The 25,465-nt window shown below is 32.9% G+C and overlaps 3 protein-coding genes across 4 annotated transcripts; 1 reads left to right on the forward strand and 2 right to left on the reverse strand.

Moving 5' to 3' along the window:
• The first annotated feature begins 583 nt into the window (after window positions 1–583).
• Window positions 584–2,763, forward strand: LOC106775074 (ras-related protein RABA1f). Its single transcript, XM_014662112.2, has 2 exons — window positions 584–1,043; window positions 1,317–2,763. Exons 1-2 carry the CDS (start codon window positions 823–825, stop codon window positions 1,750–1,752), a joined length of 657 nt encoding a protein of 218 aa, XP_014517598.1. The 5' UTR covers window positions 584–822; the 3' UTR covers window positions 1,753–2,763.
• A 3,258-nt stretch (window positions 2,764–6,021) lies between these two features.
• On the reverse strand, window positions 6,022–13,597 carry LOC106775114 (probable leucine-rich repeat receptor-like protein kinase At5g49770). Its single transcript, XM_014662169.2, has 18 exons — window positions 12,934–13,597; window positions 12,163–12,280; window positions 11,980–12,051; window positions 11,624–11,698; window positions 11,444–11,515; window positions 11,023–11,187; window positions 10,844–10,918; window positions 10,514–10,585; window positions 10,333–10,404; window positions 10,152–10,220; window positions 9,881–9,955; window positions 9,548–9,682; window positions 8,961–9,448; window positions 8,719–8,871; window positions 8,488–8,624; window positions 8,075–8,294; window positions 7,325–7,560; window positions 6,022–6,804 (listed from the first exon to the last, which is right to left on the reverse strand). The coding sequence occupies exons 1-18, from the start codon at window positions 13,016–13,018 to the stop codon at window positions 6,334–6,336; spliced, it is 2,790 nt and encodes a 929-aa protein (XP_014517655.1). The 5' UTR covers window positions 13,019–13,597; the 3' UTR covers window positions 6,022–6,333.
• A 7,225-nt stretch (window positions 13,598–20,822) lies between these two features.
• LOC106775498 lies at window positions 20,823–24,936 on the reverse strand. Of its 2 annotated transcripts, XM_014662629.2 has the most exons (9): window positions 24,651–24,936; window positions 24,486–24,555; window positions 24,306–24,396; window positions 24,149–24,210; window positions 23,116–23,384; window positions 22,892–22,928; window positions 22,668–22,799; window positions 21,093–21,253; window positions 20,823–20,983 (listed from the first exon to the last, which is right to left on the reverse strand). In XM_014662629.2, the coding sequence occupies exons 1-9, from the start codon at window positions 24,729–24,731 to the stop codon at window positions 20,861–20,863; spliced, it is 1,026 nt and encodes a 341-aa protein (XP_014518115.1). In that variant the 5' UTR covers window positions 24,732–24,936; the 3' UTR covers window positions 20,823–20,860. The 2 variants fall into 2 exon arrangements, with proteins under 2 accessions (XP_014518115.1, XP_022642945.1); XM_022787224.1 differs by having other exon boundaries at window positions 20,867–21,253; window positions 24,651–24,840.
• Window positions 24,937–25,465: the final 529 nt, after the last annotated feature.

Below are 25,465 nucleotides of genomic sequence, written 5' to 3' on the forward strand. Positions count from 1 at the left end.
TAATTATTTTTATTTATTTCTTCTAAAATTTGTATTTTTAAAATATTTTTAGTTAGATTTTTTTGGAATAGTTTTTAAAAAGTAGATTACATTATTTAATATTTTTAAAATAGTCATTTAATCAATAAAATAATATAATAATGTGATTATTATTATTATTTCATAATTTTGGTCTACTTAAGTTAAAGCTTGAATTGAATTTACAAAACTCGTCCCATACGTAAATCTTAAAAGATTTGGACGAGATTGAGTAAAATCTCAATTTAATCTATTTGAATTAAATTGAATGATGAGATTATTTGACCATATAAACTCTTATATAATATAAAACAGTTAACTAATCATATTCATAGACTTATATACTTCTGTCATTAAAAATGATAATAAGACACTTTTTTGTATTAAAAGTTTGACAGCAAATTAGTCATCAAAATAAAGAAAAACACTATTTAAACAAAACGGTCTCCAGATAAAAAGAAATTAATATCAGAATGACAGTGTAGCAACTAGGATTAAAAAAAAAAAAGAAAACAGTTGGAAAAATGGAGTTAATTGTGCTTGTCATTTTACAGTTAACCAGACTGTCATCGTTCCCTTTAAACAATCTGTACCCACATTTCTAGGTTCGCAACAATGATCTTGTTACCAATAGTTGTTGCAAATCTGGATTTTAAAACAAAGTATCTTTCTTTGATAATAAATATAGATTTGCGCAACCCATTTGAATATCTGATAGAAGGGGCATACCAAAATCAATTTATATTTCCTTGATTTAGTCTACAGCAAACTCCAAAGAGAAAAAGGGGTGTGCGTGTAGTGCTAATGGGGGCGTATAGAGCTGATGAGGATTATGATTATCTATTCAAGATTGTTCTGATTGGGGACTCTGGTGTGGGAAAATCCAACATTTTGTCAAGGTTCACCAAGAATGAATTTTGCGTTCTATCAAAGTCTACAATTGGGGTTGAGTTTGCAACCAGGAGCATTAGGGTGGATGATAAGGTTCTCAAAGCTCAGATTTGGGACACTGCTGGCCAGGAAAGGTGAATACTTTTATGAACTTCTCTTTTACATCATGGGGATTATATAATTGTAATTAGAATTTTATTTGCTGTAGCTGCTTTATTACTGTATTATTATTGGGTTCTAAATTAGGTTCTTATATCTAAATGACTTATGAAGTCCTTCTATCGAAGATTTTTTCCATTATAAAAATTTGTATAGTGTTGCGAAAATGTCCAACAACATGATGAACAGTAAGACATTGCTGATGAAATTTTAATGTAGGCACCTTTATTTAATTTTACTTTACTCAGGTATCGATCGATCACCAGTGCATATTATCGAGGAGCTGTTGGTGCATTGTTAGTATATGATGTTACCCGACATTCTACATTTGAGAATGTGGAGAAATGGTTCAAGGAGATCAGAGATCACACGGATAATAAAATTGTTGTTATGGTTGTTGGGAACAAAGCAGACTTGAACCATTTGCGAGCAGTTTCCGTGGAAGATGCTAGAACTTTTGCAGCACGGGAAAGAACCTTTTTCATGGAAACCTCTGCCCTCGATTCCACCAACATTGAAAATGCCTTCACAGAGCTGCTCACACAGATCTACCATGTTGTAAGCACGAGAGCCCTTGAAATCGGCGATGATCCAGCAGCATTACCAAATGGACAGACCATAAATGTTGGGTCTCGTTATTATTATGTATCAGATGAGAAGCAGAATGGATGTTGTTCTGCTTGAGCATGCAGCAAAAGCCTCTGTATTTTTACTTTAAACATATGTAGAGTCCAGCCTTAAAAATGGTTGTCCGGAGAAAATTGCAATCTCAACTTTCTACTTTGCTATGTAGAGAAATCTGTTCATTGAGTGTCAAATTTTAAGGAAACATGCACTTATATTTTCCTTTATGCCTATTTTGATTGTTGTTTCGTGAAGGTATTATCTATCTTTTCCATGACTGCAGATTAAGCTTTCTAAATTTATTTTGACATGTTTTCGAAGTTAAACTCTGAATTTTCGAGGGATTTTATTTTCTGCACCCGCAATTTTTCACGCACCCCCTGAAAAATGACATCCGAATTTCATGTTCTGGAACTTTTTCGGAACAAATTTTCTGAAATTTTTGAAATAAGATTTCTAAAATGAGATTTTCGAAATGCTTGAAATACATTCCAGAATAAAATTTCTGAAACAAAATTTTCGAAACATATAGAACAAGTTTTCGTAACACTCCTACATGAAATGTGCTTCTAAAAGAGCTTTTGAAACAAGTTTTTTCTCTTCCTCTTCAACGTTCTTCCTCTCATTTTTTTCCTCCGCGGTAGCAGGAATGATGGAAATGATTTTTAAGTAATGTGATTTGCACATTGTTTCCTTAAAACTGAGAGTTGAGCATGATTTTTGAGGTTACAAGGCTTGCAAGAAGGCCATTTCTTCCTGAACCTCCATAATTTCAAGTTGCAACCCCCACAATTTCTGTACTCTAGAGTAATGAAACAAAAAAATGCATTCCTGGATTACATAATCCTAAATCCAAATGTATTCCGAATTGAACAAAATATAATAAGCATAAGAATCCATAAACCTATTTCTTTATGGTTTTAGGTTGAAAATAATATTCTAATTTCTTATATATAGATTTGTACAAAACTCATTGACGTCAAATCTCTCCTCAAAAAACCTCGCAGTAATCAGACCTCAATCACCCATAAATTTCAAATCGGGATGAAGCATTGAATATGCACAATCTTTTTCCTCACGTTAATTACATGCCTAAAGCATTTCAATATACATAATCTTTTGCCTTACATCCATATCAAAACAGACAAAAACTAGTTTAAGAGAAGCAAAATACGAGACGCGATTACAAACATCAAACTTCCTTATTAGACCATTGGAAGCAAGGTGTCAGGGTATTGCTAACTAAAAGCGGTTCTTGTGTGGCTTGATTCCAGTGATTGATGCCTGCAGTTGGATGTTTTCATGAACAAATGAAGGATGTGATATTGGGAAGATGTCGACAAATTTGTTTTATGAATGCAAAGAGCAGTTAATCTAATGAACATGAAAGCAAGGAAGCGAAAACCCAAAATTTCCCTGCATTATCGATTCATCAATCTGAATTCTTATTCACTGTATTTCAGGCTTCTAATTGAACAACTGTTTTCAATTCGAACATTTGGTTAAAATGGGACGCGCCTAGTGGGGTGAAGACTTTCATAGTCCAGTAAGACAGGAAGAACAATGGTCTACCAATTTCTCCTGTTCATTATTCCATTTTATTCTATAACGTACCTGTTAAACAAGGGCAAATTTTTTAACACTCCTAACATGTAATCCTATTTTAATTGTATACGTAAAATTAAAAAAAAAAAAGAAAAAGTGGCCAAATAAGAATAATAATACTACAAAGGGAGTACGCATAGAACTACCAAAAACTTGCTCCAAGGATATACGTAACAGTTCATACAGATTTCATCAGAGGGATATTTAGACATAAAGGTCAAAATGCAGTTAAACTAAAAGTATGAAAATATTTATGAAATATTAATAATTGAGCTCAATTCCAGCCAGAATATATATGCAGCAAATAATATGCCGCCAAGTTCAATCAGCCCACAGAATAACAGGAAACAAAATTGACTACAGTCTTCAAATTATGTGATACTGTACATTAAAAGTGACAAAATATGATGAAAAATTTGCATTTCAAAAGACCCCGGAAACATCAGAGGAGCAAAACAACAAACTCGATCCATGTAACACACACAACACAAAGTAGAGAAAGTTTCTAAAGGAGATAGCAAAATAGCGTACAACACAGTCATTTCATTAATGCACCAAAAGGGCGAAGAGAAGTGTTTTAGGCTTTTTTATTGCCTTATACACAATCATTTCTCACCAGCTCAATTTAAGTCCAACCAAGCATGGCTAAAGAATGCAATCTTCCCAAGCCATCTTTAATTAAGCGACAATATTATGTTATGGTGATTGGTGGAAAAAACTAGAAACCGCAGGATACTCTTTGAGGGACATGTTTGCAACAGTATTAAACCCATGGAAGCTAAGGTACAGCCGTTCATCAATCAATACAGTGTCATAAACAAAAATCTTTCTTGCATAACTGGATTTGAGTTTTTAACATCGGTTACAACCTTTATCTTCATAGACCACAACAAAAAACCACGACTACTGACACTTAAATCAGAAGCATTCGCGGACATGACTCCGAATTCACTTTCTACCGACAATGGGAGAAAATTAACACTTTAGTGCCATCAAAGTATTACACAAATTCACTAGCCCTAACATCACACCAGTAGAGCTAATTCAAACAAAAACCGTCGTAATTGAACCATGGAAGCAGATAAGAGAGAAACGTTAATAATTTTCTCGACTCTCCCAATTCAGCTTTTATCGAAAATTCCCAACATCCAAAATATCAATTAAAAAATAAAATCAAAGGAGTCCTAAAAAGCACACTAAGAAGGAATGAAACAGGAAATTTACGGAAGTTGAGAAGTGACCTGAAAAGCAGGTAAGGGACATCATGGGGAGGTATTGTTGTCTTTGTCGTTCTGAGAGGAGGAGGGGCTGTTGGTGTTGAAAGAGGGTATGGGATTTTCTCCCTTGATGATCCAGCCAAGGGCAAAGAAGGCAGTGCCAGCAAGAATGGCAGTGCCCCAAGCGTGAGAGTACCATTTACTGTACTGCCTGATGGCATACCTCCATTGATCCCTCAGAGTGGCAGCATCTGGAATCTCTTTCTCTGGCGGGTTGATATGGCTCTTCAGCCCCGATAACTTTTTTGGACCATCATCGTTGGAAGTGGGAATCCCACCTGAAGAAGGGTAATGCGTTTTCCGTTCATTCTCAGTCATCTCGTGGTGTCACTCAAATGCACTAAACACGCTTTTCACATCAACTTCAAACGGTGTAACATAAAAAGCTACTTATTTCGATTCCGCTAAAGGATTTACTCTCCTACTTTCTTTTTCTTATATATATCTTATCTTCTTTTATCTTCTATTTAAGATTTATTTCATATTTTTTATTATAAATAAAGTATTGTAGGTGCATATTTAATATAACAAAGATTAATTTTATATATCACTTTTATTACATCATTCCACATGATATATAATTAATCATATATTGTTAAATATTATATTTATTGGAATTTATTGTTTATTAAATATATTTTTCTATTTACTTTCATGTCATTCATTAATATTTTTACATACAAAATTTATATATTTTTATTAAAAATCTTATATTGATTAAAAATAAAATTATTTTAAAGTATATAAATAAAGACAAACTTTACTTTATAATGTTGAATTAAGTTTAAAGTTAAATAATATTATTATATATTGAATATCTTATCTTTAATTAATTTATTATTATTATTTATTTATATTTTGATGTTAGTATTTATTATTTTTATTATAAATAAGATATTATGTATATATATTCAACTAAAAAAACTTAATCAAATACTTTTCCTATATTGAGTAGTTTTAAATGTTAAGCACAATAATTAATATTAAGTGTATGTGTGTGATAAGTTATTCATTATTTTTATTTTACGATTAGATTATACTTTCAGTCTCTCACGATTGATGTGATTCTGATTCTAATATTTGTCAGTAGTCATTACGTTTTATTATTATTTTTCCATCTGTAAACACATTTATTAATTATATTTTATTTAATATTTAATTAACTTAACACTTTCATTCAAATTATTAGTAAAATTCTAGTTAAGTATTAATTGCCCCAATTGATTTTTGGTTAAATTATTTAAGCCACTTTTACTTGAAACAAGGTAGACAATTTCACATTAAATAGATAATGTAATGGTTTGGGTAATAAATTACTGTTCTGTAAGCAATTATTTTCCGACCAAATTATTACACTATTTGAAACATGAGAAATAAAAGAAATTTTGAGAGGGAAGATTAAATCACGAGGCACTGAAATTAACATGTTTTTAAACAAAGTGAGTCCTTACTGCATAAATTTGAGTTGTTCACAATCATGAAATTGCTGAAAAAGGGAAAGAAAAACAGATGTGTGCTGTTGTTGAACGTTCAACGTTGAATATTATACTTCAATACTTACACATTCATTCAAATATTACTGCAATTCACAATTCACAAACTATATTACATGACAAGAAGAAAGATATAAATACAAGCTTCCAAGAATCAATTTAAAAATTCAACTTGAACCTTCATTCGAATCCAAAATTGGCACCAGCAATCTCAGGCAATGGATCTGAAGAGAGGACAAAATTACAAAAGAAAAATATACCGAAGCCTATTGAGGTTCTACTCTTGTTGATGGAAACATTCCACTATAGCTAAAATCTTCTTCCCTGTAAGGATGTTGGGCATTTCCTCCACCTGCTTCCTCGTAAGTTTCTGATGTTGTAGCTGATTCAGAATTCGGGTTCAATCCAACAAGCTCGATTATGCTCTCAATCTCTTTTACAACCTCAGCCATTGTAGGCCTCTCAGCTGCATATTCTTTCACACACCTCATTGCCAACATCACAAACTTTTCTAAACCTTTTGGTTTTGTTTTCATTATGGTTGGATCTAGAATGGAATGAAGGTTGTATAAATCTTTTGTCGTGTCCATTACCCTCATTACTTCTCTTACAATATACTTTCCTTGCTCTATTGGCCTTCTTGCTGTTGCTAGTTCCAGCATTAGCACTCCATAGCTATATACATCACTCTTTTCTGTCAACTGCTGGGTCATGTAATATTCAGGATCCAAGTATCCCTGGGAGAATAACAAGGAAATAACCTTGCATCAGATATACCTCTGATAAATTTGAAGTTTAAAGCTAACTCTCCGCAAATTATTGATTCGATTTCTACTTTATTGAAATTATACATTCTCTAAAAGGTGTTATGTTTGCTTATTTTCTAAGCATTAGGCCAATCACACTTTATAAAAAGTCATCATCAACCTGAAAACACAAGAGAGATGAAGGTGTAATTGTGTTGTGCCTAAGCTTTTCCTGACATCATCTCAAAAACTTGTTTACTTTATTTCCCTATGAAATTGTTTGGATTGTGAAGCAACGGCTGATTTTATGACTGAAATTTTAAAGGTGGTTATTGGACATCCAACATCAACTAAAAGACATGGCCAAAATAAAATATAAAAGTGGAAACAACCCTCACTTCTTTTGAAGAAGCATTCAAACTATTAAAAGTTTCGCAACTTATAAATTTATTATCTATTACGAAGATGTGTGCTGCTTCATAACGTAGGAGTGAAAGAATTCTATACAAACCATTGTCCCTTTGACTTGAGTAGTAACATGGCCCCTTTCACTATCAACAAGAAGTTTGGAGAGACCAAAATCAGCAACTTTTGCATTGAGGTGATGATCAAGTAAGATATTGCTAGATTTGATGTCCCTGTGTATGATTGGTGGGTTAGCAAGTTCATGAAGATAAGCCAGACCCCTGGCTGCGCCTAATGCTACTTTAAGTCTCCTTATCCAATCCATCCAGATCCCAGACTTTCCTGTATTGGTAAAGTCAAATGAAGAAAATTAGTTAAATATTGAAACAGGCAACTTGATGGACTTTGGCTTAATTGAATTTTTTTTAATTGGTTGTTATAACAGAAGTTGTAAATAGTTGCAGTCCAGAAGAAGGTAACGCAGTAAATTCTTATCAGTTTCCATGACAGTGATTTCTAGTTTTCAAATTGGATTAAGTTCACTGTTATTTATCTCTAAGTTTGAATTCAAATCAGGATCTTAAGAGGTCCAATTTATTATGAATGATTTCTTTCTGATCTTGCAATTGAAACTGGTTAGACGAGGCTTATAATTGACTACCGAATGCTAAATTGTTGGCACTAAGACCACAGTGATGATTCACAATGAAATGAGCAAATGAGTAGTCTACTTGTTAATAGTCAAGAAATGAAATATAAATTAACAGATGAAAATTTCTAGTCACGTCATCCCCCACCATACATTTGAGTCTCATACAGCACGGCATATCAGAAGTGGTGAAGGAATTGAAAGTACCTGAGAGACTATCCATTAAAGTGCCATTGGGAATGTACTCATACACCAGCATTTGTTCGCCCTTCTCAAAACAGAAACCCACAAGACTAACGAGATTCTTGTGATGGACCCTTGATAGAAGTTCAATCTCGGTTTTAAACTCAACAGCACCCTGCATAGATTCTTTTGCAGCCCGTTTGATAGCAACCAACTCTCCAGAGGGAAGAGTTCCTTGGTAAACCTTGAGAAAGAGGACTAATTAGATCTTGCAGATAAGTAAACAAGAAGATAACTATTTGGGAAAATACTTGGTTATTTCTGACACCTAGAGTGAAAATATGAGAATTTCTTTCAGGAACATTAAAGGAGTAGGCCAATGAGATGTATTTAAATAAATAAAAAGAGGAAAGTCACTAGATGTCATTAGAAAAAACCTGTCCATAGCCTCCAGATCCAATAGTATTGGTTTCTGAGAAGTTGTTGGTGTACTTCCTTAGGTCATCAAAAGCAAACCATCGTCCTCCTTTCAACTGAGGAGCTGTGCCACTATTCTTATTCTGTTCCCAATTAGCTGCATTTATGATGACATTGAATAAATAAAAGACTACTTGTGAAGTCCTTGCAAGGAACAAAATTCAGCCAAGGCTGCGGCAATCACTGCTTACCAAAAGGGTTCAACCCTGCAGATCTTTCTGCTCTTCTTTTCTGGCGAATGGCATACATCCCTGCAAGGGATGCCAGTACAATAAAGACCACAACAGCAACAACAGCACCAACTATAACCCCGGTATGTGATGACTTTGATGATTTTGGTTCTCCTAATGGACGTAAAGAATGAGAGTTAGAGGGAGAAAGGGCACTGTAAAATAGGACTGACAAGGCGTTCAGTATTTCTAGTTCATCTCACCTCCTGTGTAATCATAATTAGCACCCTTGAAGATGTAAGGGGAGAAGAACTCTGGGGGCTTATAAATTTGGTTACTAAGCAGAAAAGCAATGTTTAAAACTCCAGTTGAATTGAAACGATCGCTTTGCGAGGGGAAGCATTGAAGAGTCACTTCAAAGTTATCAGAAGTAGAATTTCTCATGGGGTTACTAAGAGCAACTGAATCCACTGGAATGCTTTGGTTTCGGAAAGTGTCCATCAGAGACTGCTCAAGCTCCCTATAGTAACTTGCGTCACTGAAGTTTGAGAAACTAAGAGCTCTCGATATAAGAAGTCCAGTATAGGGATATGCACATATACAATTTGGGCTGGCAATCTGATCAGAACTGCAAGGTGGAGGAGAACAATTATTTGATGGTGTTGAGTAAAATGAGGGATTTGGTACTGCTTCTTTGCAGTAACTATTTTCAGAAGATCCACTTTCACGACAAACTGGGTTGTTAGCTAGTCTGCAAAAGCATAAAACAACTGACTCAGTTTTGAATTCATGCAAATGACTGAACATTTTTTTACAGAGAAAAAAGGATATCATATATAATGAGGCTTGCCTTATTTCAAAACTTGGTAGATTGTTTTGCGGTTCAATCTCTGTTATTTCATTACTCTCCAAATTTATGAGTTGCAGACTTTCGCTGTAGCTACTGAGATTTAGTATGCCACCGACCTGGTTCTGCCCAAGTATCCTGTTACATATTTCAATAATCATAATCATCATTTGCTCAAGCATCACTTTTTAGGAACGTGTCATTCGTTTTCTTCACAGCTAAAATGAATCCTGTTTCTATTTTTTTTTTTTTTTCACAGAGCATCTTATTCAAGAAGTAATGCCATTGGAAAGAATCAGAAACACGTAATGTGGGAAGCAACAATGAACAACATACACTGTTGTCAGTTCTGGCAGACTTGAAACCCATGAAGGTACATTAGAGGCATTGAAAGCATTGTCGCTCATGTCCCTGCAGATAGTTTTCCATAAAAGACGCAAAGTAAAAAACCATTGTATCATGCATGAATCATATGCTCAAGTGTAGAATTCTGTTGTATAATTTGAGTGCAGAGAAAATATTTTTTGGCCACATGATTAAAGTTTACACACTGAGTTAAACTTTTGTTGAAATAAATTGAATAAAATTGTCATTATTTTATACTTACACGTAGGTGAGACTATTCATTCCAGTAAAATCAGGCAGACTTCCATTTAGCTTATTGTGAGATAAATAGCTGCAAAAATAAAGTCCATGCCACGCCTTAGCAAAGTTTATTCTTTAGGAAAACAGACATTTTAGCATATAAACATGAAGTTAAATAGTGCATGTTTCTTTAATTTTCTTACATTTCGCTTAGTTTTCCGAGTCTGTTTAAGTTTGCCGGCACGCCCCCCGTTAATCCATTCTTGTCTAAGCGCCTGCGATCCAAAGAAAATGTTAAATATAAATAAAAGAAGTCAAAGAGAAAGTCAGAGATAGCATAGTTTAGTGAACGTAGCCATTGGACACTGTCTAAAATATACTTACAGAACTTCCAATGTCCCCACAGAACTAATGGAACTAGGAACACTGCCCTCTAGTTGATTGTGGTCAAAAAGCCTGGCAAAAAGAGTACAAGGGATGATTGAGAGTCAAGTTGGTTTATAACCATAGACAATATTTCATGACACATTCTAATATATAAGAGGTGCCTGAAATTACTTTGAATGATTGTCTAAATCATGATCCAAATTAATTATATAAAAATGTAAATTAAATAGACTATTAGTCATCTTAGGAAAATTCGACTTAAGTCATCTTACATCTCCATTATATAGTTGTAAAATTCGAAACTGTACAAGGTGTAATGAAGCTTACACGTGTTCCAGAATCATACTGGAGTTGAAAAGTTTTTCTGGTATTGTACCAGATAGCTTATTGCTCCCCATATGACTGCAATCAGTGAACATGATGTTAGGTCATTCAGGGAACTGGAAAATATCCAACCACGTTATGTGTTGATATGGAGTGAAAGTTAACAGTGAGAATTGACATACAAGTGTTGTGCCTTAAGGAGCAGGTCAAGGCCTGGGCGTCCTTGGTCATCAGAGACAGGGATAGTCCCTTCAAGCTCGTTTTCAGCAAGATCAAGCCAATTGATATTTGTTAGATTGCCTAGAGAGCGTGGTATATTTCCACTGAACCTGTTAGAGTTCAATGCCCTGCATGAAAAGCAACACATAATTTACCATGAATTAGTCCATTGAAGTAACATTAAACTTCGAGACAAAGTTAGATACTTTTAGGAACTGAACATTATATCAAGGCTTCACACCTAGCATAACATGTTCCATATTTTTTATATGAAGCATCATTTTTGGATACGATCGAATAAGATGAACTTTAATGTTTTCTTTATGCAAGTAAACCTTCTCGTAAAGGAATTAGCAAAATTGTTAAGATGGAAGAAATCCTTACAGAAAGGTCAGCTGCGTTAAAGATCCTATTGAATCCGGAATCGGACCAGAGAAACCACAACCAACCAATGATCTGAAAAACAGTTAAAGAGGGAGAGTTAAAAAAACATCCTAAATTTTGTAAGGGGAAATTTCGGTCTGTACAAGAATCATTTGGTTGAAAATAAACTGCCTAACTTACAGGGATTTTAGCTTTTTCATATTCCCAATTTCTTCTGGAATTGTTCCCGTCAAACCCGTGTTGTAAGAAAGATCCCTACATGAACAGAAACAACATATTATTAAGTGAGCTTCCACAGAAACAACATATACCGTTTTCACTTTAAATATAACTTTGAATCTAATTCAGTTCTAAAAACCAGTTAGTAAAATAAGAATTGTATTGGATTCATATAGTTCAATTTGACTATGGTGAAGTACCCAACAATAAGTTCAGTTTAGAAGAATGTTATCCAACAAATCACCACCAGTTTAGAAACACAGGCATAATAATGGTAACAGTTCAATGGCTGTTCAACTTGTATAAGAAGTACGCACAGAGTATCTAGTTCAGATAAAGATTCAATTGCCGAAGACAGTTGGCCACCAATATTCAAGCCTGGAACTCTCCTGAAAATAATAGCAATATATTCAGATATATTTTATATCTAAGGAATAGAAAGTATGAAATAAGTTTTCATATATATCAATTTGGAGAAGCTAAAGAACCCAAGAACTAACAATTGGGTAATTCTTGTATTGCTGCAACGAATTCCATCCCAGCTACTGCAAGGATCTTGACCCACCCAACTTTGTGGCTTGTTACTCCAGGATTGTGTAAGGGAATTTAGTGCAGAATCTACAGCCATACCATTTACATTAAAAACTGTCAAAAGGAAATTGAATTTTCAAACTAAACTACATAAATTCCTAGTGTTCATTAATCTATCTCCTCTCTCGGTGATGTCTCTAGGCAACAATTTACCATGAAAAGTGAAAGCTATAGAAAGCAACCTTTGTAGTCAAATCATTCTCCTACTTCAGAAATCAAATGAATTAATCACACCGAAATGTTTTTAATTTTAATACATAAAGCAAACAATATTTTTCTTACATCACATTCAGATTGATAGAAGACAAGACAACCCAATATCGGTATTTTCTTGAATTATATCATTCCTTCAGTAAATTCTTTTAACACCGTTTTAAATTATTTTTTTTCCTCCCTCTCCATCTCACCATCTTATTTCACGTTTGGTTGAAAAAAAATTGTACAGCCTTTTTCTACAAATTTAATTTCTCTATTTTGTGTCCACTGTAATTTGTGATGTGCTCTTTGCATAGAACTGAGGCAAAGTTTCAATCTTTCAAGAGTTTAGAACGCCCCCCAAAAAAGTTGGAAAATATTCCTCACTTTTTTCATGAGATATGAAAGAACATACGTATAAGAAATTGTTGGATATAGACATCAAAGATAGTGCAAAACATGAAAACAAGTAGAATTGAACTTACAATCTCGACTGTCTGTCTGTGATGCAACAAGCAGAACTTGGAAAAGAAGCAGCTGAAGAAGAATCACTTTATGTCGTTGGTCCATTACTATGTTTCTCCTGTGTTGGATCAGAAATGGAATAATGAAACTTTTGGGTGGAAGCAATGATGACCAATAACCAAAGAGGATCAATCTATAGCAATCATGGTTTAATGAGAAAGCAAAGGCTTCATAGATGACAAAACTGAATCAACAAACGATGGTAGACCAAACGCGGCCTCGAGATGGCTAAGGTTAACTAATACATTTTACTTAGTCAATGACTTTTGCATTCATTTTTCAACGGTTAGAATGGGATTAAGTCCCAAAACATAAAAATAAAATATCGACACACGGTGGCCACCAACCATCATCATCGTCACCAACTTTCATCACATTCTTAAATATATTTATACAAGAATGGAACAAAACATAAAGGAACTTTGGATAGAGTCTATCGCCAAATATTCTAAGGAAGAAAGCTTCAAGAAAAGATGAAGTGATGGAATAAACAATCACCTAGAGAATGGCTTATTTTACTGCTTCAATCAGCACCCTTTCAACATTAAATATAGCTAAATTTCTATAGGTAGTTTATACTAGTTAAATTATGGATGATGAAAAGAGGGAATGAACAAGGAACAGATTCATGCATGTTTTTAGTACAGTAGATTGCGATCAGAATAGGGTCTTGCTTCATCCACAAACACCTCTTCAGCTTTTTGATTCATTACAAAACCAAAATTAAATGGTATTGCACTATAAAACAAGTCGCTACCAAAGTTGCCGTCCATGAAAATATAATGGTGGCAATAATAATGTATTAAATTGATAATGGTGACAATAATAATGTTTTTTATTACTATCATTATTAAATTTGTCTTTAAAAAGCTTCACAAGTGAAAAACTATGAAATTTTTTATTAATCTAAGAAAAAGTATATTTTAATTTTAATTTGTTTGAGCTAATGGATACATTTTCATCAATGTCATGAAGATAAAAATATATGTATGTAACGTAAATAAATACAGATATTTTACCATATATTAATTAAAAAAATCATTTTTAATATAGCTTTTAGAGTTATTGTTATGCAAGGTATAACTGTATAAAGAAATTAACATTGTTTTGACAATGTAAAATTATTTTTTAGAAACTATATAGCCTTATTATGATAGTATATCATGATTGGAGTGGGAACCTAAGGAGGCTAGAGAGAGATGTAGTCTTGTACTCCAACAAATTATAACAGTTAAACATAGGCTCTCTTTTTTATGACAACAAAAATTAATGTTTTTTAAAGTATGATAGCTGTCACATAGTCTTATAGGTGAGCTGAGAAATAAAAGGGTGCTATTTCTTATGTACACTTGAGATTGTATAATATAATAATATATGGGAAAACAATGTTACACAAGTAAAACAAAGAATCATAGATTGGGACAAAGTTGCTTGACATCGATTTCGAATTTAAGTTCTAGATGTACATTTATGCAAAACATTGAAAATAAAGGTTTCATTACATGTAATAGTTCAATTCAAATTAAAGGATTTTCACCTTAGGAACTTTTGAGAGGATGACTTTTATATGCAAAATCCAATAGTAAAATATGTAGAGATATCCAACTTGGAAAAGTTACCAAAAATCTTATAAAAAACATTTTTTCAAGTTGTCATGCCTACTTCCAAGTTGGTTTTTAGATATTATTTTACTCCCATTCAAATGAAGTGTGACAAATTAGACAGAAATATAATCAAAGAATATCCATGTTTATGTAATGGAATTAAATTAAATTTAGAACCCTAATTCGTGGAAGAAAGTGGAAAAGTTGACTTTTGTAAGTTTTGGTTATTGGTTAGCTATGGAAAGAGACAGGGTGTAACAGGAGGGAAAACAAGGGCATTAGTTGTGTTGTGTGAACCCTAATCTAATAATTTAATTAAGTTTATAAGTGGTCTTATGTTTAATTTGACGGTAATACCAATTCCTAATTCTTAAAAACTTGTTGGGTTAGGAGGCGGTCAAACATAGTAACCTATTTTTTAAACCTCTCCAATTTTTTTGTTTTCTCTTGTTTAAACCACTTGTATCCAAGTTTTTAATTTGTATAATTTAAATAGATTCTTCTCTGAATTTATTAAATAAATTCTACAAGTTGCTTTATTCATCCAATTCCCATTTTTTTAATTTAAAAATATTATCTGTTTTTTGTTTACCTTTTTTTTTTTGAAACATGAAAAATTATAGTCTAATATATTTGTAATTTTGGCCATTATTCTTCCAATAATAAGGTATCTGTCTTTAATTTTGTGGGGAGTAGTGATAGACAACAACCAGACTGTCATTATTGTGTGCTTCTTCTTCGATTATCTGAACTTTTTTTTTTATCGATTTTGGATCATCGTTGTTCACTTGGTTTTTTGGTGCTTGATATTTGATATTTTGGGTTTGATCAGATATCCTTTTGTAATTAGAATTATAATAAAGAGGAAAAAATATTTGAGAAAAAAATGAGAATGATAGAAGTAAAAGAAAAATACAAGAGATGAGATTTTTGAATGAGAAATTCTTAGATGGAACATATCATTTCTAGATTAAGTATTAAACTAAAGTCATTGTATAAATTATAAGATAAAAAATTCTCTCAAATTCTTTAATAAATTATCTAAATTATATATAAGGAGCTGTGTTCTTATAATTTTTTTTCTGGGGAATGATTTTGATTCAAGAGTTTGATTTATTCGTAATGTGTTTTTTCTCGGAGATATTGTTTCGTTTCTGATAAATCTATTTTAGTCTGACACAAGGACTAAGTAATTTATATAGCGAAAACACGATGTTTATCCTATTGACCACATGAACACATGTAATATTTTTAATATCATGCTGTTTATCCAAATTTCCGTATTGCAATTGACCTTCTGTATTAATGTAATTACTATTGAATTTGATGGATATGTATGTGTATATGAATACTATTACTTTTGTTGGTGTCCATTATTTCTTAAATTTGACTTAAGTTATCTTAGTAAATCATTAGTGTTTTTATAAAAATAGGATTTTGAGAGGATATTGTAAATAATTATAAATTTAATTAAAATATGTCAGTCACATAAATATATTTTTTTCCCAGTTATTTAAGAATAAACTATTGAAAGAATTAGTTTTTCTGCGTTGTTTGTCTACGGTAAGATAAACATCAAGATGACCTAATTGATTATCTGATAACTTCACAAGAATATCAGGAAGTAATTCTAGAAATATGAAACACGTTGTTTAAGGGATTTTGCAAAGGATTAATGCTAATTGTTAATAAACATAGTTCATATTCATATCTTAATATTACCAGTTTCAATTATGTTTAGATTAGAAATATTATTATATATTTCTGTAAATTTTTTTTTTAATTTTATTGACATTACTTTTTTTGCAGAACTATTATTTAGTGCTAGTTTTCCAAACAACTTTTTACAATGATAGTATTTTTAACAGTATATCATGTTCTAGTCTTTCATATTTATTAAATCATATTCTACTATTTTATATTTATTTATTTGTTATACTCTTAATATTTCATTACAATTAAGGTATAATTAAAAGTAATAATATTAAAATATGAAGGTCGTTATTTGAGGGAACTGATTCAGTAATTTTTTTTCTAAGGTCAAGATAGAAAATAAAGGCATTTGATAAAGTGAAATTAGGTAAACTTCATTTTAGTTATATTATATTCTGTCTTGTTCTAAATAACCCATAAATGCCGTTACATATCTGCTTTTCAACCATAGAGAAAAAAAATGCATGTATAGCAAACACAGATGACGAGGGGAGACTTATCTATCTTTTTATATAGAAGATGAGTGTTTATTCACAAAATAATAATAAGATGATGAAAATGGAAACATATAAGTGATCCTGAAGCTAATATTTTAAAGTTTAGATATTGAGTGTAGTCTAGTGTTTCTTTTTGTCAGAGATTCCCTCAGTGGTATAGTATCAAAATCGATTATTAGGTTACTTGAATACACTAAGAGCAAACGTCAAAAAAATAGTACAACTCAGTTGTTAAAAGATCATGCAGTAACGTTCAAAGAGGGCTTGATGTCAGAGAAACATCATTTTAATGGAACAATCGGCTAAGATTATGACTCCAATAAACTGCAAATCTTCATGGGATCGCGGATTCATTGAAGGAAAATCTATTAAATAATACTTTGCTATTAATTAATAATCCATCGTCATCATCAATAGCAGCTAGCTATTCATTGAATTGAAGACAACCATGTGACTCTTTTTTTTCCAAACTATTTATACGTGCCGGCCTTCGTTCCTATTACCGGCCAGCAACCTGAGGTTTCATTAGTGTTCTATGATTTTCAATAATGAACGCCCACGACAATACATTAATACCACATTTTAAAGTGGCATGTATTCGTCGAACAGATGGCAGATTCTTGACTGCACTTAGTGTTCTATGATTTTCAAAAATGAGCGCCCACGACAATACATTAATATCACATTTTAAAGTGGCATGTATTCGTCGAACAAATGGCAGATTCTTGACTGCACCAAGATAAATATTAAATTGAGTTGTAATGAAGACGATCTACTAAGGCTTTATATTTTATTTATCTCTAAAGGTTTGATACTTACATATTTTTTTTTTCAGCCTGTGAACGTAGGCTATCACAAAACCTGAACTGGCAGGAAGAGAGAAAGACTAAACTATGGAATTAACATGATCCCCAAGAGAATGCTGAGCGAAGACCAGCTAGTATGATTGATCTCGATGCTGAGTAATTAGCTTTCAGTCTTACACACTCCATTTGCTTGGCCAGAGAGATATCCAACATAGCTTTCTTAATATGCCAGAGCCTCGAGAACAGAAGATTCTTATTCACGATAATAAGATCGATCATTTCTCATTCTCCACGAAACATTTACTGTAACATCAAAAAGTAAATTCCATTGACTATTTAATAAGACGTGCATGCCGCAATATTATGTGTCACCCAATTTAGATTGATATAAAGTACAGGAAGTGATGAACAATTGATGAGCCATGGGTTTTTCCACAAGGACCTAAGAAAGATTCAATTTCTGAACACGTGAAGGGAAGTTTCAGCAGAGTTGCTACCTTTTGGACAAATTGGGATCCAAGGCCTGATCTGAGATCATTGGTTAGTAACAACATTTGTAATCAATTTCCACGGGCTTTCTCACTGTCGGATAAGATTGAAATGCTGCATCTGGGGTGTTAAGCGGTTAGCCCTTAAGCTTTCATAAGCTGAAGCTACAAAGTAGATACCGGTTATACAGGCCACAATGGATATAACCCCAAGGGGTAAACACAGGCCAAATTTTTTGGATAATCTACTAATTGGAGGATATGAGAAATAGAATTCAGGTATCAACATCCCTTCTAATCAACACAGTTTGCATTGAAATTAATCATAACAGAATTGTAATGTTTATCATTTACCAGCTTTCCCTCATTTGACAGCCACAGGTCTGTTCAAACTAGATGTTTTTACCAATCACGAACCTCTAAGTATTGATAATCTCAAAATAACCAATATTTGCAAATTCCAAGCATTCTACTTCTCTCTAACAAGAGGCAAAGGTGAATCTCCACAAAAATTATTTACTTCTAATAATATTCATCCTGTGTACCTCCTCTTTCACACAAATATCTGATAACTTTTTGGCAAGTATACCAAATCGTTACAAGTAATACAGTGGATAAGTAAAGTATCGTTCTCCCAAGGGACTTGTGCAACACCTGACAATTCTTCCTTTTATAATTCAATTAGACATCAAAATACACAAAACAATACAAGAAACACAGTTGGTGTGCCAGGAATTGGTCTTTGACTAACATTACAGTAACATCCTGCATAAAATATGTTCTCTGTTCAAGCATTCACATAAGCGTATCTTGATTTAATTCCTTAAAGCAAGTTCTAAAATTATCTATTAAATTATTAATTCCTTAATTAATTCAACAGATAATTTTGCATTAAAATCAGATGTTTAGAATGACCAAAAGTACAGAAGCTATTCCTAGCATCGTTCCTTTTAGTTTCTTTTCTTACGTTTCTGGTTCTAAAAATACTTCCCAGTACAAAAGAACCTTTAAAAAGAATTATACTTCCGTATAATCTAAAGCAAGTCAAAAAAAGAACAAGAACAGACACAGGAAATTTACATTAATGTATCGTCATACAACCAATTCCAATGAACAGAAAAACTAGCCTCTCCTAGACATCTAAAACGTACTCTTTACAGCAATTCCTTGCAGAAAGTGAAGTCTTGATGTCTTGAAGGGTCTTCTCCAGTTATCCAGAGTGTTCTTCTATTTTTCGTGTCAGGAGATGGTTTCTTCTTGTCTGTCACATCTTTTAAGAGTAGTTAATTATTTTAATTCCCTCAGCGCACAAGAGTGTATTCGTTGTGCGAATTAATTTTAATTCATGCACTCAACTACTCTAATTCGCTAAGCGCACAGTGGTGCGCTATGCGAATTTAAAAATTGAAACCTCCTTTTAACTGGTATAATTCGCTCAGTGCACAAGTATTGGTGCACTATGCGAATTAATTTTCCTGGCTCTGTGAATTTTTGCTTCCGTCCTGCGATAATTGGTTGACAACTTTCAATTTATACAACTTTTCCTAAACAATAATTTACGAAACAATCTACTTCCTATTACAACTTTTCACTGAGTAATAACATGAATAATTATAAAATTGAGATCATTTATAAGTGTAAAAATAACTCATTTTCACATTTATCAATATCCCATCTTGTCTTTCATAAGAAAGGAAGTATTCATTTTCATGTGAAAGTTTAATTCCCAATCATCCTGAAGATTTCGGTTGGCAAACCTCCTCCCAAGATGCAGTGTGGACCTTTCTCCTGTCCTTGGCAACACACTTTCTATTAAGGTCACATAAAGATCCATCCATGTGGATTGCTTGATACATTTAGCAACATTCTCCTAAAAATAAACTAGAACTACATAAATGCACCACTATTCAAAGCACCCCGGTATATATTCAAGTATTGTGTCATTTAGAGATCTTACATCAATTAACCAAAAAGATACTAACTTTTACCACAGTAAATCAAATTAAATATTGTGCAACCAAATTAATTTTACGGTTAAATATGTTTTTAGTCTCTATACTTTGGGACGATTTTGGTTTTAGTCCATCTTTTAAACTAAGGTACAATTTAGTCCTTTAACTTTAGAAAACTCTAGTTTTAGTCATTTTTACCAAATTTTTTTAACGTTATTTACGGTTTCAAACGCGTTTCTCAGTTAACATTAAATCAAAAATGTGTCAAACAGTGTAAACAATCCAAATGCTATAATGAAACGTGCTTAAAACAACAAATAAAGTTAAAAAAATTTAGTAAAAAGGACTAAAACCAATGTTTTCTAAAGTTAAAGGACTAAATTATACCTTAGTTTGAAAAAGTGACTAACACCAAAATCGCCCCAAAGTATGGGGACTAAAAACATATTTAACCCTTAATTTTAAATGATGTAATGGTTTAAGTAAATAATATAGTAATATTTGACCTAGCCTAATTGTCAGTGAAACATTGGAGCAAAACTTCCCCCCTCTGGACGTATATGCTCCAAGCCAATATCACAACCAATTAAATCAATCATTACTGAGGAAGTCCGTGGTTTTGAAAGGGAAATATCACTCGGGCAGATAAAACGTTAGGTAAGTCAAAATGTCTGGGACACCCATGCATCCAAAAAGTCAAAAACAAAGTTAAGCTGCTTAGTATTTTCGAAAAAGGCATTCGTGCATCCAAAAAGTACAGAACATATTTATCATTAAAGAAAAACGATGTCTTGTAATCACAATTTTAACAAATAAATGTCTGGTAATTACAATTTTAAGAAGCATGTAAAAATGCTCTTCCAAATACCTTTTACAAATTCTTTTTGCAGATGGCATATGAAATGGGTTTCGGGAGAAACAAGTTCACTCGTACAGCACAACTTACTATTCTGCAAATAAAAATTAAACAGGAAATATGTACAGTAAAAGAAAGCGGGAGGGCCGAAATGGAATTAATGCTACAAAATGTTAGTGGTTCAACTTTATAACACGAGATACCCTTTCAAAGAATACGGAGCACATGCTAGGGCTGAACACAATGTCCTCTCTCATCCATTCTGGCGCCACTCTTTCAAATGTACCGAGAGATAAAACATGGTACATCAGCTCTGCTTCCTCTTCAGGGGCTTTGCAAATCCATGATAAACTGAAGGAGTAGCCTATCATTGTTGCAATACAAGAAATAAGTTGTTAACCAAGCAGTTATTTATCTGCATTCTGCGAAATGTTAAATGACAAGAATTTTATTTAAAGAACAAGCCGTAATAATACTCCGAAAAAATGAGACCAAAAGCAGCCTTGTCGAAGAATGAGATCAACATATGAAACAAAGGTCTTACTGAACTGAGATAAAATAAAATAACTTTGAGTTCCGCATATAAAATCAACTACTTTCTGAAAACTGACTATTGTTTCTTTACCACCGCCACCATCCCAGAGGAAATAAATATTTTATATTTAGAGATAAATTGTGAGAAGGAAAGAAAATTTAACTGGCAAAGGTATCCCGTAACATCCTGTTAGGTCAGCCCCATTCTCTGTGTCTTCAGGTACAAATAATGTGCAAATTATCTGTTAAGACCTGTCAGAGGTACAGATTGTTCTAGCACATCCATACTCCTGAGAGCCTATAAAAGACATGGATGGCGAATGCAGAAGACACAACTGCAACAGACAACAATCTTACAAGCCTATTGTTCATACTCATTCTGCTAATATTGTAGTTCTGTCTCGTAGTGAGAAAATCATTGTAATATCTTTCACTTTGTATTTTCTGTAAGGAGCTCTTTAATATTTATCTTCTCTCTGAGAGTTATTCCTTTGCCTTACCCTTTACTATTGTTTTCTAGTCAGAAGTGACTATAAAGAATACTTGTAATTCTTAATCATTGAAAGATATTAGGATCTGATAACTAGGAGTGACTTTATCAACTTGAGTTTGTTAAGAGTGATTTTGTGTACTTAGAGTTGTAATTGTGATTGGTTTTAGCGGAACATTTAAGATAGATCAAAGTTAGGGTGAACAAGTACAAATCTTGTATATCCTCAGACCTATAAATGATCAAGCATTAGACTGCCTACTGCTCTTTGCAAAAGAGAGTCTCAAACTCTATTCAACACCTTCTAAAATCACCTGTCCTTTAGTATTTTCACCCTTCTCTTGATCTTTTCACACCGTTCCCAGGCCCAATGAGCATCTATGATCTGTGTATCCATTTTCATGACATTTTTATTTAAAAATAATAAATAAAGAGACAGTTACCTTCCCTCCCTACTTGTACCTTTTTATAAGGGTATTTTTGTTATTTTCACGTAATTTGTATTTCTGTGTTTTTGGTTATTTAGTGTGCTTACGTTCTAGGTAGGATAAGAGCCGTTTGTTTCCTTTTCTACTTTTGTCTGTTTTTCTTATCCTATCCTTCGTTATCATATATATTGACTATCAAACAACAGAATTCCAAAAACTATATCTAGATTGAAACCTTATAGTTAAGCATATTTATTGTTCACATTCCAACTAACTGTAACTCAAACATCATATACGAAATCATTTAATTCAAAATTATTAATTACCGCTTGATAGATGCAGTGCAGAAAGGCATATCCGTCCAGTTTGACAGTAAGTGGAAAATTTCATTCCCAGTGCATATTCAAAAAGAACTGGAATAAGCCAGTCACCATGGCCAGTTTCCTGTAAATCAAGGCCTGTAACATGCAATGAAGGATATATAATATACCCCAAAATTCCAGCCAAAGAATTCACACATAAAGCATTAACAACAACTGCTAACACCAACCTGATAGAACATTAGCCTCGCTACCGCACTCTAACAGCTATTTCACAACAAAATGTCAGCATATTATGGTGATTACATTTTGCACTCAAACAAATTAAATTTGTACACAATGCATGTGTGTGTGATTATTCATTCATATAAAAATAAACACATACTCACATATACATATACATATACATAAATATGTGATTGTGTATTCCATTTTTAGGGCTGTAAATGCTCACCGTACCAGATGCTGTCTCCTTGCAGGCATTGTGCATTGATTCTCTCTCAACAGAATTAACTTGATCATTTTCAAAAGATATAAACCTTGCTTCGTCCTTCAAAGCATTCTGTCTTATACGTTTTCTAGTCATTCTTACATATGATCTGTTAGAGTTAGCCTTAAACTGATCATCTACAGCCACGATCCTTCTGCTATTATTTAAATCTTGAGATGCTCCTTCCTGGCAAAGCTGCTGCAATTTCTCCACTTCTTCAGAAAGAGCTTCATCTACCAAAAGTTCACACCCAAATCATCAATAGAGAAGAATAAATTAAATAGACATACATTTAAGGACAGAGACGAGGAAACAGAATGATGAACTTAAATTCACAAAAGATGAATTAGAATCACCATCAAACTCCAACATTGAATATAGATTCCCACAAAAGTTGCAAAGCAAAAGATTAACCACATGGTGGTAAACAATAAACCTTGTTTTCTATTTCAAACGAGGAATTGATCAGAAAAATATGAAAAGTAATTAGAGAAGTTCCATACTCAAAACAATATGCTAAAACAAGGTTACTCAACTCTACAAGACCAATTCAGTAAGGTGAAGTTCGACCCAACATATATACTATAATTTGGCCTATTTCTAATTGATGTGGGATTTCAACACATTCCTCACACTAAGAATATTGAGCATGGGAATCCAGAAGGGCTTGATAGTGCATGACACCATAGGCTCAAAAATCGACTAGAATAGAGTCTAATGGCTTCAACACATAGTGAGTTTAAGTCTAATTCCACTCTACAAGTCTGATTCGGTGAGGTTTGTGGTCTTATCTCTAGTCTACATGAGATCTCCAAGACAGAAAAACATAACAATAATTAATGACAATGTAAAAAAGTGTTATTTTCAACAACTACACTGGTATTATTAATACCCGTCTGCATCAAGAAATAAAAGAAAAAGAAACACGTGTACTACAATTACTTAACAAGCAGATAAATTTAATTTGAAGAAGCAGAGAGAGGACGGAGAGTCTCACTTTTGTGGCTTTCCTCCATCAAAAGCATCTGATAGTCCGCTAACTGGTTGTCTTTGGCAGCCCTGACGTGCACATTTCGTAAACAAACGAAAGAAATCCAAAAAAAAAAAAAATCACCAAAAAAAAAATGAAAAAAATTCAATAGTGGGAAACATACCTTAGTGAAGCGAGCTCGACTCTCAAATCATTGACTTGTCCAAGAAGCTCTTCCTTCTCGGTCTTCAAGTGCTCTATGACCTCTTCTGCAGCTGCAACACTCGAAATTCAGAACTCGTTGGTTGTTTTAGGGAGAGAGAAGTGACGGGGAAATGAAACAATTGATGGAGAAGAAACGTACCGGACAAGCAATTGATGAATTTAAGCTGTTGTTCTTCGTTAAGGTGTTCCAAATCAGATAATTTCTTAGTCTAAAAGGAGAAATAATACAAAGAATCAGTAAAAACGCCTGATAACCTGTTTCTAGTTGGTGATGAAAGAAAGGTGAATTGCAGAAGAAAAGTACCTTGACTTCGGTGTACTTGTCATGGAGCTTCGTGTACAGAACCTCCATTTTGTCATGGAGCTTCGTGTACCGAACCTCCATTGCGCGCACAAACTGCACTGAGTTAATTTGAATTTGAAGTTCTGAACAATATAGATCCCAAGAAACTGTAGGACCAAAAGAAGTTCAAATGAAACCAGCAAAACTCGATTAACTGTGGTAGCCCGATTCAGTTCTTTTAATTTGGGCTTCGAACAATGTTCTCTGAGAGAAATTTACTAGCCCGCTAAACTGGGGCATTGTCATCCCGATTTTTGTTTGAGACACCCCCCATATTCCTTTTTGCACCATCACATTTCAAAAATGTCTTTCATCAAAATCCATAAAAATTTTCATAAATTCCTTAAACGGATTTCGAATTCCGTTTCCTAAAAATTCTTTAACAAATTATAAAATTTATAAAAAAAAACTTTTTTAAAGAATTTTGATATCTATTAAAAAAAATTTCAAAAAGTTTAACCGTTTTCAAAATTCATTAAAGACTTAAATAATTTTTTAATAAGTGACAAAATTCGTTTATCTTCGATAGAATCTGTTAAAAAAAAGAAGTGGAGGTTAGGATTTTTTGAAATTTAAAGATCATTTTAGAACTTTTTTAAAATTATGGTGTTACAGATAACAATGTGGTGTTGAAGAGATTTTTCTTCAAAAGAATTTGTTAAAAGTAATCCTCTTTTTGTTTTCTTCTTTATATCACGTCATTATTTAACACGTAATATTTCAAAAGGATAATATCACCTCTCAGTTAAAATATAATATTAAATTCTCAAAATAGT

This window comes from Vigna radiata, chromosome 10, assembly GCF_000741045.1.
Source record: "Vigna radiata var. radiata cultivar VC1973A chromosome 10, Vradiata_ver6, whole genome shotgun sequence".
Classification (NCBI taxonomy): domain Eukaryota; kingdom Viridiplantae; phylum Streptophyta; class Magnoliopsida; order Fabales; family Fabaceae; genus Vigna; species Vigna radiata.

Coding starts and splice junctions, on each gene's coding strand:
- LOC106775498 (XM_014662629.2), bottom strand. CDS start 24,731: ATGGAGGTTCGGTACACGAAGCTCCATGACAAAATGGAGGTTCTGTAC. Junction 22,800..22,891: donor CGAGGCTAATGTTCTATCAG/GTTGGTGTTAGC, acceptor TGCATGTTACAG/GCCTTGATTTACAGGAAACT. Junction 21,254..22,667: donor TGCACTGCATCTATCAAGCG/GTAATTAATAAT, acceptor CAACAATGATAG/GCTACTCCTTCAGTTTATCA.
- LOC106775074 (XM_014662112.2), top strand. CDS start 823: ATGGGGGCGTATAGAGCTGATGAGGATTATGATTATCTATTCAAGATT. Junction 1,044..1,316: donor GACACTGCTGGCCAGGAAAG/GTGAATACTTTT, acceptor TACTTTACTCAG/GTATCGATCGATCACCAGTG.
- LOC106775114 (XM_014662169.2), bottom strand. CDS start 13,018: ATGGACCAACGACATAAAGTGATTCTTCTTCAGCTGCTTCTTTTCCAA. Junction 10,919..11,022: donor CTCCTTAAGGCACAACACTT/GTATGTCAATTC, acceptor CACTGATTGCAG/TCATATGGGGAGCAATAAGC. Junction 9,956..10,151: donor ATGAATAGTCTCACCTACGT/GTAAGTATAAAA, acceptor AACTATCTGCAG/GGACATGAGCGACAATGCTT.